The sequence below is a fragment of the Mus caroli genome, chromosome 7, assembly GCF_900094665.2.
Source record: "Mus caroli chromosome 7, CAROLI_EIJ_v1.1, whole genome shotgun sequence".
Classification (NCBI taxonomy): Eukaryota; Metazoa; Chordata; class Mammalia; order Rodentia; family Muridae; genus Mus; species Mus caroli.
In genome coordinates this window covers 101,840,533-101,852,779 of record NC_034576.1, presented here as the reverse complement: position 1 = coordinate 101,852,779, position 12,247 = coordinate 101,840,533, and the positions used below count along the sequence as shown (strand labels likewise).

The window sequence follows — 12,247 nt, the reverse complement described above, 5'->3', positions numbered from 1 at the left end:
TGGGAGGCAGAGGCAGGCAGATTTCTGAGTTCAAGGCCAGCCTGGTCTACAAAGTGAGTTCCAGGACAGCCAGGGCTATACAGAGAAACCCTGTCTCGAAAAAACAAAACAAAACAAAACAAAACAAAAAAAACCACAAAAAAACCACCACTCCAAACACCAGCTTGGGTTTTATCTGCCATGCTGGGGAGTATAGCTCTCCACTTTAGGGGAAGTAAGATACCCCCGAATCTTCCCTAAGCCCCAAGCTTTGGGAACTGCAGCGAGGATGAATGTAAATCCCTCTTAAGCTGGTAGTGGTCTAGGATGAGCGTCAACTTCATGGAAAGAAGGCTGTCCTGAGCAAAGGGAGTGGAGCAGGGATCCAGAGGCTCAAAGTACACTTGGACAAAAATCAAAACAAAATATTGCAAATTGGATGTTGAACTTCTGTCCTTGGCCTCATAGCCACAGGTATCAAAGATTAAATATTTGTACTAGACTCAGATAAAGGAAGATATGTGTTTGGAGCATAGGAGATGGAAGAGATCTGGCCTCCTATATATGGCCCAAATCCATGGCTTGCTCTAAGCTTCCCCAGTACGACACCCCCTTGTTTTCTATGATACGGGGAAGGCTGTAAAGCAGCCATCAGAGAGACATTTGGTCGCCGAGTGAGGGTTCAGTTATTTCTCATTCTGTGGCCCACATTCACCTGTCTAGCAAGGCATCTGTGGGAGGGGTGTTACACTGAGGTGTCTGAGGCTGGGGAGCAGGCTTATAACAAACGGACATCTTCTCCTGCAGGCACTGGCTCCAGCATCCTCTCGGCCCTCCAAGACATCTTCTCTGTCACCTGGCTCAACAGATCTAAGGTGGAAAAACAGCTACAGGTCATCTCAGTACTACAATGGGTCCTGTCCTTCCTGGTGCTAGGTAAGCTCGCCTAGGGTGGCGGTGAACGGGGGTGGGGTGGACATGGTTGCATCCAGTGAAGTCATCTTCCTCCCCAGCCTCTTTCCACTCACTCCCATGTTTTAGGGCAAACATTCCACCATTAGGCATGCCAGAAACTTAGTCCATAGATGTAGTATGGCTTCTTCATTTGGCAGTTTTAACTTGCCCAACCTACTTGCCTCTGGTGCTGTGGGCTGCCCGGAGCTTGGGCCCTTCTTACAGTCAATCCACCTTATCTGCCAGCCAAGAGCAGGTGTGGTGCTTCGCCTTAGAGCATGCATTGCCAGGTTTGAGACCTACTCTGACTTTCCTTAGGCTTCTTGAGCTCTCAGAACAAGCACGCTCCTCTTGGATGTGAGGGTGCTGCTGCTCGCCTCACGTGGTTTCGGTAGACGTCGTGGGGGTTGAAGATAAGGGTTGAAAGCCATTACCCAGAGCCTGCTGGTGGTCCCATTGTATGGATTCTGTACTTGGAGGGGCCTGAGATCCCAATGCCAGTCCCAATGCCCTCTGCTGGATGAACTCCCCAGGTACTGCCCTGCCCGCGGTGGCTTTGTGACACTATTTGTGCAGGCTGACTGGGTGCTTCACTTGCCTGGCGGCTAGAATCATCTGGGGCGAAGGCAAACACTGCTCTCTTGAGACCTCCTCCTCCTCATGCCCAGGCCTTATGTCCTCAGCACAGGTTAGTGTCTGAGCACATGGGACAGACCTGCTGCAGAGCACCACATGTCTGTTCTTGGAGCCAGGTCTTCAGGCACTGTCTCTTCAAACTGCCCAGGGTGGCAGGAGCTCAACAGACAGCAGATGATAGAGAGCCGCTGCCCTTGAGGCAGGCATGGAGCCTCAGCCCACGCTGTAGACCAATGGGAACAAATCCCACATGTGCTGGGTTCTTGGAATGTCTTTTGTCACATTCCTCCTACACAGGTGAGATGGAAGTGTAGAGCTTTAGTGACAGATCATGACACACATTAAAGGGCAAGTTGGAGTTTGCATCAAAACCTAGTATATCCCCTTACCATGAGGTCCAGAATCAATGGACAGAGACCACAATGGGCTTTCGATATATTGAACTCCTAAGATTAAATGCAAGGCCATGTAAACATCTTTATTGCTACAAAGGGTGGGCTGTAGCTATCCTCAGATTCTTACAGGGTCACATGGCCCCAGAAAGGTGAAGAAACAGGTTTGAGGACAGGGCTAAGACCCTGAGTGTGGTTTGCATACCAGGGTAGAGGGGACAGTGCAACTCATCTTTGTTCAGACAGGAAGGCAGAGCCTAGTGGGGTCAGATCCTTGTCCAGAGCCACAGAAGAAAATGGAAGGAGCCAAGACAAGAATTCAGTGACCCCAGCCTCTCGGGCCTCTCGGGCCTCTCGGGCCTCTCGGGCCTCTCGGGCCTCTCGGGCCTCTGCCTAGTCTGCCTTACCAGCTCCTGCTGTCTCTGTTTTCACTAGAAGCCACCACTTGCCTTAGTGGGTCAGAGCTTGGCTGCAGGGGCACTGAGTACATTGTGCAATCCTAGCCCGGAGAGCATGTGATAGGGACTAGGGACTGGCCCCCGAGCTGTAGGTTAATGATCTGTGAGGCCCAGCCACAGCCCAGAAACTGGCTCAGCGTGTCTTTCCAACCTGCTGCTTGGTGTAGGTGAGAGTCAGACCTGGGCAGATGATCAGGCCTGCTTAAGCTGCTGTTAATGACTACATGAGCAGTCGCAGCCACTCCCTCCCTCCCTCTGTGTCCCAAGCCTGGTGGCAGAGGCATACTCTGCTGAGACATTGCCACCGATCCCCTCCAGGTTTCTCTTACACAGTTTTTTGTTTTGTTTTTCTGATGTGCCGTGTAGTCCACTAGACCTCCGGTGAAAGCCCGAGGGCCTTCTTGGCTCCTTTAATTGTATAAATAAAGTGCATTGGGTCTTAAAGGAACTAATAGTGCTGGAATATAAATATGTAAACGTTTGAAACCCATGTGTGCGCTTTTATTATGTGTTGAGTTAGAATGTAGCAGCAGCTATAATAATTACTGATCTTAAGTAGCAATCAATGGAGCATCATCAAGATTGCTGAGATTGCTATAATTTGACATGAACACACCCTTGTCATCTGTGGGTATCGTGTCAGCAGGCTTTGCTAATACTTCTGTGGTTGAGTGAAGGAAATGCTAAACTTCCATGTGCATCCAGTAGAAGACTTAGAAGTCACTTTGCCCCCCCCCCCCCATACAAGTCCACAGGCACGTACTGTAGTCCAGATCATGTGTTAAATTCCAACATCATGTCATTTTATCTTGCCAACCTCTGTAAGAAAGTAAAGGCTTAGATGTGGACAGTGGGCAATACATGGCGGGGCCAAGTCACCGAGTCTGCTTGGTCCTAGAGTCCCTTCTCTCCACAGCCCTGTGGCTATGTCTCCTACCGAAGAGTAGGAGTACCCACACACCACCTTGTCCTGCCAGCTGGGGGCCAGAGCTCTGCAGTGTGAGGTGCTTGTGGCTGCCATGTCCAGGAAGGGCTGCATGCAGGAAGTTCTGGGTGGAACAAGCAGGCTGAGTCAGTCACTGTGCTAACATGTCCTGGGCCCAGTGGCATTGGAGGGCTTCAGCCTCATCACCTGAAGACATGGCACAGGCAGCTGCTATACGTTCTCCAAAAGGGAGATCATGTTATGGGCTAGCTCATAGTTGTCTTCCCAAGCCCCCCTCTGTAAGGTTTTTAGATACAGGATCTCATTATGTAGCCCTGATTGGCGTGTGCGTGTGCGTGTGTGTATGTAGTCCAGGTTGGCCTCAACTTACAGAGATCCAGCCTTCCAGAGGGCTGGGAATAAAGTTGTGTGCCACCATGCTCAGCAGGTAGCTCATTCTTTTTATTTAAAACAAAAAACCTTTCTATATTGGTGGCTGGAGCTGGAGAGATTAGTCTTACCGTGTTCTAGCTCATGGCCTTAGCTCTGTTGGACAGGCAGGTGGTGAGAGAAAACACACATCCCGAGAGAGGGTGGGGGCAGCCGGGTACATAAGAGCCAGAACTGGAACACCGACTCTGGTCTTCTGTCACTTAGTCATGCAGGAAGGACAGGTGTGAAGTGATAACCCTCCTTCCCATAGCAACCAGCTGGAGCCTTCCCATAGCAACCACCCTCCAGCATCAGGGGCTTTAGGATGTCTTCACTACACCCTTTCTGAACTCCATGAGCCTGGCCCAGGCCCTGGAATGAACAGAGCCTTTCTTTGCTTGGGACACTGCAGAGGCTGGCACTGGAGGAATCTTTTTCTGGGACCAAGGAAGGGGGCCGGAGGCAAACTGTTGGAACAATGTACTATCTGCAGCCTAAATATAAGCAGGACTCTTCCCAGCTGCCTTAGGACCCACGTTATCTTCAACAGGGTGTGTGGGCTGCAGATGCTTTCTAAGACCCAACATCCTATATGTGTTCCACTGCTACACTGCTAAGTTGTCTTAAGAAACCACATGGCCTGCTCTCCAGAAACTGCCGTCTGGTTTTAGTTCTCCTAGGGAAAGACTCAGGAGGAAGAGGGTGAGAACCGCAATTTCCCTGTTCTTAGGTTCACAGAGATCTGCCTCTAGACTTACTCTTTCTCATGGAAACAACTCTCAGACAGGCTTACCATTGTAGATGGCAAAGGCCTATGAAACCTGAGTCCCGCTCCCACCCAGTATGGAGGATTTAGCAGCAAGAGATGGATGGATGTGATACTGAGGAGTGGTCTGGAGGAGCAAGGATCTGACGAGGGCTTAAAGACTGGGCAGAAACCGAGAAGAGCAGCCATGATGAAGGCATCTGGGGTGGCCATAAGATACTGACTCTCCTCTCTGGGCCAGGTCTTTTAGCAACATGGCCTGCCAGCAGGTGCAAAGTACTAAGTGCCTGGGGAGCAGGAGTCTGGTGTGCTCTGGCTCTGGCTGGGGGCTGCCTAGCCTTCTGTATGTTACAGGGGACAGCTCTCCTGTGACAACAGTCCTCTTCATTCCCGACTCCACCCCTCACCCCCCTCGCCACACCCCCCATCCCCATCACCGTCTGAGATTTCTCACCTTTGGTGAACTTCTAAGGCCGAGTGTGGAGTCTGAGTTTAAATCCTGGCTCTCCTCTAGGACGTTTCATCTAATGCAGAAGAAAAGTCACCCTGCCTTAGTGACTCAGTGGCTTAGCCCATCTGCAGAAGTAAAGGGAGCTACTTGGTAGATATTCCTTTCCTGTGTCCAGGGTCTTTGCTGGGCACTGGCAAAGGGGCCATGCAAGGAGGAGACATTAAGAATCAGCTTCCCTAGAAGCTGGGGCCTCCCTGTATTGCCCGTCCTGCTCATGCCAGGAGCTCCCAGCACCAGGACTCACCAGAGTCTTAGTAAATGAGGCCCGTGCTGGCTCTGCTCCTCCCCACTGAGCCAGCGGCCCACCTACCAACCACTCCCAGTGCCTAGGCACCTGGGACCTCTGCCTCCAAGGGGGCCTGGGAGGCTGACCTGTTGTCCCCTGCTCCCCCAGGAGTGGCCTGCAGCGTCATCCTCATGTACACCTTCTGCACAGACTGCTGGCTGATAGCTGTGCTCTACTTCACCTGGCTGGCATTTGACTGGAACACGCCCAAGAAAGGTAAACGTCTGCTCTCCCGCCTGTGTTCATCCCGGACCCTAACAAGCTGGCTCTGCACAGCTGCCGCTCCTCCTCCTGGCTGCTGCCTCCTTTTTATGGAACACCTACTCTGTGAAAGACCTGGGCTAGGCTGTGTATGGTTTGGGGTGGGTGATTTGGAGCTCTCTCAGTGTGTTCACAGAGCTCACCTTTCTTAAGGGATGGCTGGGGGGATGTATGTGGGAAGGGGCCCACTGAGCAGGTACAGACATCCTATGTGGGCTGCTAGACAGACACATCCCTCACGGGTTCCTACTGGCTGTGTCTCACCTCGCCTGCATTGCTCAAATGTCCCTCACGCCCACTCCTTTTCAACACCGTGTTTTGTTTCCTGGAAGGTGGCAGGAGATCGCAGTGGGTGCGAAACTGGGCCGTGTGGCGTTACTTCCGAGACTACTTTCCCATCCAGGTACAGATGTGCTGTGCTGTCTCAGGAGGACAGGAATAGATGGGACTGTGGACTGGGTTGAACTGTTTGGGGTCTCCCACCATGAGGATCTGTCCAGATTCCATTGACTACATGAAACCACAGACCCAGGAAAAGTTTGTTCAGTACATATACCTGGTAAGGTGAAATCAAGGCCTTGGAGACAGAGCACTGTTGTTTTTAGCCATAAAGAGGCAGAGTTGCCGCAGTCGGACTTGGCGGCCAAGGCGAAGAGAGAAGCATGGTAGTCACTGCTTCTTGTGTGATTCTTTGGGGAAAGCAAGACTTGTTTGCTTCTAAAAGATAACTCTACACCGAGGGTCTGTGTGATGTACGGGGCAGGCAGACATCGCTGTGTTTTGTGGTATTGCTTCTCCTACTTAAGTGAAGATTGAGGTTATAACTTAAAATGAGGTGACCTGAGAGGTGAAGCACTTAGAGGGTGAGGGGCGTGGCACTAAGGGCAGGGAGAACCAAGGAGAGTGTGAGAAACAGTTGGGTGAGGAGAGAAGAAGCCTCCGTCACTCTCCACACTGCTCCCCCCATTACACTTTCCACCAAAGAGGAACCTGGAGATTAGACAACAGCAAGGCTTGGTGAAGCCAGTGAGCAGTGGAGTGGTTTCCAGTTGCTGCCCTGCCTCAGAGCCCAGGTTCCTCCCACCTTGGCATAGTGCCTCTCCATTCAGCTGAGTCCAGTGGAGACCGGATGCTCACGCTGCAAGATGGAGGCCAGTATCATCAGCGTGGGACTCTGTCTTCCAGGACACAGCCTCCTGCTGTGAAGCAGGTTTAGAAGTTCCCTATGGGTTTCCTCCTAGTATGCCTTTGGCTGTTTGAGGGCTTTTTGCTTTGGGGAGCATTTGTCTTTCCTGAGATTCTTGGCTTCAGCTGGCCCCTGCCTTGTGTGCAGGCTGGGTGGAATGTTACAGAGGATTGTGAGTGGGCCAGGAGGTTTCCCCACAGTGGGAACCTGTCTGGCCAGCACTCCGAGCACCCAGCCCTGACACACCCTTGCTGCTAAAGCCACCCAGCAGAAGGCAGAGAACTGAAAACAGAGGCAGTATGTGAGTGTGAAAGTGTGTCTGACACGGGGTGGCCTGCCTTTGTTGTTGTGAGTCAGGCATTGAGCTGTCCAGATGAGCTACCTTGGGAGGTGGAGGTGGCCCTTCCTCCCTCCTCTGCACTGCTCTGTGGCAGTGACCCTGGGCTGCTCAGGAGGGCCTTGCCTACTGCTGCCGTTCCCAGGGTACTGTGTTAGGGCAGTTAGGCTTCCCTCCTCAAAGGGCCAGAGCCTTGCCCAGGACATCCAGCAGTCCGTGGCTGTGGTGCCAGGCCGTCTGACATGTAATCCGGGCTCCTTCTCCCTGACTCCTAACTGCCCATTCCCCTGAGAGGGACTTGACCCCAGCCATCTCTACAACTTGGAAGATTCCCTCTTCCCAAATCTCCTTGCCTGTTGGAAGCAGGGTTTAAGTTCTCGCTGTGCCGTTCCATTCACTGACCTGCCTGTGTTGGGGCCTGTAAGGTGCTGCTCTTGGGCACAGTGATAGAGGAGAGTCAGCCCTGGGCTCAGGGCCTAGTGAACCCTATCGTACTCTTACGCTCTGTATTAGATTTCTCAGCCTTCCCCAGTGTCATTTGCCTCAACTGCAAGTTGGAGCTGTTAAGTGATGGAAAGTGAGTTCATGCTAGAGAGATGCTGTGAGCTCTGCTCTACTGACTTCCCAGCCACTGGCCCCCTGCAGGCTGCTAGCTCCCTTCCCACAGCAAGTGACTTCACGATTGTTGGTCAGACCCAAGCATTCAGTTGTTTTATTCCAGCTGTCCTCTACCCCTTCAAAAGACCCAAATGATGGGCTGGAGAGATGGCCCCGTGGTTAAGAGAGCTGACTGCTTATCCAGATAACCTGGGTTCAAATCCTAGTACCTAGATGGCAGCTCATAGCTGTCGAGGATCCAGTGCCTTCTTCTGGCCTTTGAGAGCACTGCATGTACATGGCGCGTAGACATGCATGCAGGGAAAACACCCACACATGTAAAATAAAAATAAATCTGGTAGGGCGTGGTGGCGCATACCTTTAATCTTAGTTAGAGGCAGCTGGATTTCAGGCCAGTCTGGTCTACATAGAAAAGTTCTAGGCTAGCCAAGGCTGACCCTGTCTCAAATAAATAAATTAATAAATCTTAAAAAGACCCAATGAGCCTATATTTTCACTCTTTCTCTGTTTCATTGAGCTCACGGGTATCTGTTGAACTGCCCTGTGAGGGTATCTGGGTCTCACCCTGAGTGTGACAGGCTCTACCCTTTGTCCTTTTCGGCTTTACGTCAGGTCTGACACTGTGTGCCCTAGAGCCATGTGTGATGTGCCTGTTCTGCCTCTTTTTCCTGAGCTCCTGCCATGGGTTATGTAATGGAGATCCCCATAGACCCAAGTACCCCTTCTCTGTTTCTCCCACTGCAGCTCCCCTCTCCAAAGTCATCCAGCTGGCACAGAGGGCATCTCTTTTGGCAGTGGTAGGACTGGCTCTTTCATCAGTCACTGGGACTATAACCACTTATAACGGAACCGTCCCAGGGCTTCAAATCAGCTATCTGTCTAATTGCCTCATTTCATAGATTGCAGATCAAAGCCCAGAGAGGGGGCACTGTTCTGAGTTTACAAGACACTGAGCTGATAGGCCTAGGCAGGCTGCTGCTATTTTCTGGGACCGAATGCCTTTCTCTGTATGGACCTGGGGTAGGGTAAGCCTGCCCTGGGAGCAGGGTGTGTGGAGTGAGCAGCCAGGAATGTGCTCAGGCTTATACTTGGCCTGGCCTGGCCTGAACACCACTGGACTGGGACTTTGCCACCCAGTAGGCGTGTCAACAGTAGTCAGCAGCAGTGACCTTTGCCCTCCCTGCAGAGTAGACATTCCGTCCAGTCTTGGGAAGGATAGTGTGACAGGAGGCAGATCTAGAGTATATCACATGTCTCTATTCTTCTTGGTGTTACATGGGGCCATTAACCTGCACAGTGGCCCAAGGGCGTTGAGAACCATGTGTCCTATCAGATAAGAGTGGGGCGGGGGGGGGGAGGGGGGGCATTTAAAGGGCCAGCTAGGTTCCCGAGAGGTGGCACATCACTATCACAGGGCATCGAGGGAAATGAAACTGGAGTGTCTTTGTGTGTGTGTGTGTGTGTGTGTGTGTGTGTGTGCGCGCGCGCGTGCACGCAAGTAATTTCATTGTGACTCCTCTAGGGAAGGTAGTGACTCCTTTCTCTAGACTTGTTTAGTTTATCATTGAGAAACAGCCTAGATCATCAGGGTACTCGAGCCCATTCTGTGCTTTGTCTCACTGTCCCAGCCACTGGCTCCAGAGAAAGCACCCGCTACCCCAGCTTCTCCCTCCGTGCCTGCCTTGCTGGAGACATGGGCCACAGTGCTTCACTAAGAGCTAGCTAAGGGAGCAGACCTGCTGCTGTCTCGAGCAGAACATAGAGCAGTGGCCTTGGACATACAGACCATGGGCCCAGCTCCTTGGGGATTCTCTCAAATGTCCACCCCATCCCTGGCAGTGCCCACTACCATTCCCTGGTAATTTGGTGGACAACTGAGGGTTATTTTCCAGGCAGCATTAAGCTGCTTGCCAAAGGGAAAGTGAGAGTCACCAACAGGGATGACATGGAGCAAGGCTTGCTCACATCTACATAGGCTACAGCCCCAGAGTTGAGTGCAGCACCTGACCCTGCTCAGTCCCCACCTCCACCTACTCATGCTACACAGTCAGAGCTCCTCCCCCACCCCCAATTGAGCAGAAGGGCCTTCACTCAGCTAGGAGGTTCCTGTAACTGAAGTAAAGGAAAGTTGGGTCTTTAGTTATTCGTCTATAGCCAAGCACTCTGCTAGCCAGTGCAGGAAGGGATGCTGTTAGGCACTTAGATGGGGATGGTGTGAGTGCCCCTCGCTGAGGCAGGGCAGCCCAGACCAACATCGTCGGACTCTCGAGACTCAGGGATTGTATTTCTGGAAGTTTACCTCACATAAACACTTGGAAATACGGATAAAAGGGGGCTATTTGTCAAAGCACTATTCTAGGAGGGGAAATTTGGAAACATTTAAACTATTTACCAGTAAGGATTTGAGTGAGTGCTGTCATATATGGCATGGCTATAAGGTAGGGAAGGGCAGCTTGGAAGAGACCAATACCGGGGGGCTTTGATAAGCACCTCAGATAGAATGTGTTTCCTAGAAGACAGTACTGATGTTCCAGCTTTAGAGGGGAGGGGTTGGTATCATCATCTTCATCATCATCATCATCATCCTTGCCAGTATCTCATTGTATAGCCCTGACTTGCCTGGAACTTATTAAGTAGACAAGGCTGAGATTTTGAAGGAAGAAAACCTGTGCTTATTTAAGTAGGAAAAGAACCATGTGGTTTATGTCAATGGAAGTAATAATATTTTGACTTTCCTATATTTAAAAATTCTGAATATTGGGCTGTCATGGGGGCACACACTTTTAATCCCAGCACTTGGGAGGCAGAGGCAGGCAGATCTATGTGAGTTTGAGGCCAGCCTGGTCTACAAAGTGAGTCCAGGACAGCCAGGGCTCTGTAACATAGAGAAACCTGTCACAGAAAAAAAAAAAAAATCCATTTTTCTAATCTAAGAGAGCGATGTCTTAGGAACAGAAAACATTTCTTCCTCCCCCTCTCAGCAGCTCCGTCCCAACTGTACTCCTAGGGATGCTGTCTCGGTATCTCAGGCTTAGCACCTCTCATGCTTGGGGTCTTCCAGGTTCAACCCCAGGCTCCTTAGGAAGCCAGTTATCACTTGGAGCACCTCAGGACAACTTTGTTGATAGAACAATAGTTCAGATCATTAGCTGCCACAGCCACAGAGCCAGCCACCTGCCCCTCCTCCCATAGGAGGAGGGCTCCTGGCATGAGGGCCGATGTTTGTCCTGTCCTGTCCTGTGCTGCCTCAGAACCTAAGTTGAGCCTGGGTGTTTGGCAAAAGCTTTGTACTAGCTGGCAGTGCCATCCTTTTGTCACACTGGAGTATAAAAGGTGGGTGGTGGGTGTCCTTTGGTCCGTTAAAGAGCCTGCAGTGTGCAGGGACCAGGCAGACCCTACCTCCAAGGATTCTTAGTGGGAGACCTGAAGCCATAGCTCTGCTTGCCAAACTTAGACTCTAAGTTGTACCCGCTGAGGGCTGGGTGCTTCTGTTAGGTGTGAGTGTTCCAACTTGGTTACGAGTTTTAGGGAAGTTACCGTGTTAGAGCCCAGGAGCAGGAAGGCAGGAGGCTGGCTGAGTTAGTGGTTTGGGGCTGTCGTTGGCTGGGAAATAAGGATAAGGAAGGACAAAGCCACCCAGGGAACCTGAGCCTGGTAGCCACCAACCACTGGCACTGGGGTTCAAATAATAAGAATCTGAGGACAGGTTTTGGAAAGTCTCTGCTGTTGTGGTTGCCTAGTAACGAGGCATGAAACATCAGGTCCCTTCCCCTTTCTGGGTATGCCCTGTGTCCTCTCCCAGACAGGCCTAACACATGTTTTCCTTATAGCTGGTGAAGACACACAACCTGCTGACCACCAGGAACTATATCTTTGGATACCATCCCCATGGCATCATGGGCCTGGGTGCCTTTTGTAACTTCAGCACAGAGGCTACTGAAGTTAGCAAGAAGTTCCCTGGCATAAGGCCGTATTTGGCTACGTTGGCTGGTAACTTCCGGATGCCCGTGCTTCGCGAGTACCTGATGTCTGGAGGTAAGAATCCACGTCAGCTACTCTTCCTGGGCTCCACTGTCAAGGTTTGAGCCTCCCCGATGATCATAGCAATACAGGGAACGGTAGCACCATTCTCATGAGGCGCTGAACCCATGCAGGTAGACGGCCTGCGGCAGATGCTGTAGGTCGGGAGCCGCCCTAGGCTTCAGGATGCATCCTGGGTGACATCCTCTCACCCGCTTCCTAGATGGACCAGCCGTTGTGCTGCCTATTGTCTGTGCCCCTGTTGTGGTCCCCACCAGCTGGATTGCAGAGCTAGGGCTTCATAGATCTTGCTGAATTTTCTCAAAGCCACTCTGTATCTTCCTCCCCATTTTATAGATGAGCAAACTGAGAATCAGGAAAAGAGAACTGGGCCGGGCGTGGTGGCGCACGCCTTTAATCCCAGCACTCGGGAGGCAGAGGCAGGCGGATTTCTGAGTTCGAGGCCAGCCTGGTTTACAAAGTGAG

The 12,247-nt window shown here is 51.6% G+C and overlaps 1 protein-coding gene across 1 annotated transcript in view; it reads left to right on the top strand.

The window, feature by feature from the left end:
- The window catches only part of Dgat2 (diacylglycerol O-acyltransferase 2), a 28,966-nt gene that overhangs the window by 12,111 nt on the left and 4,608 nt on the right, over positions 1–12,247 (top strand). The window contains 4 exon segments of the mRNA XM_021167362.2: positions 787–915; positions 5,448–5,555; positions 5,933–6,003; positions 11,572–11,859. Of these exon segments, the coding sequence (XP_021023021.1) occupies positions 787–915; positions 5,448–5,555; positions 5,933–6,003; positions 11,572–11,859 (596 nt within the window).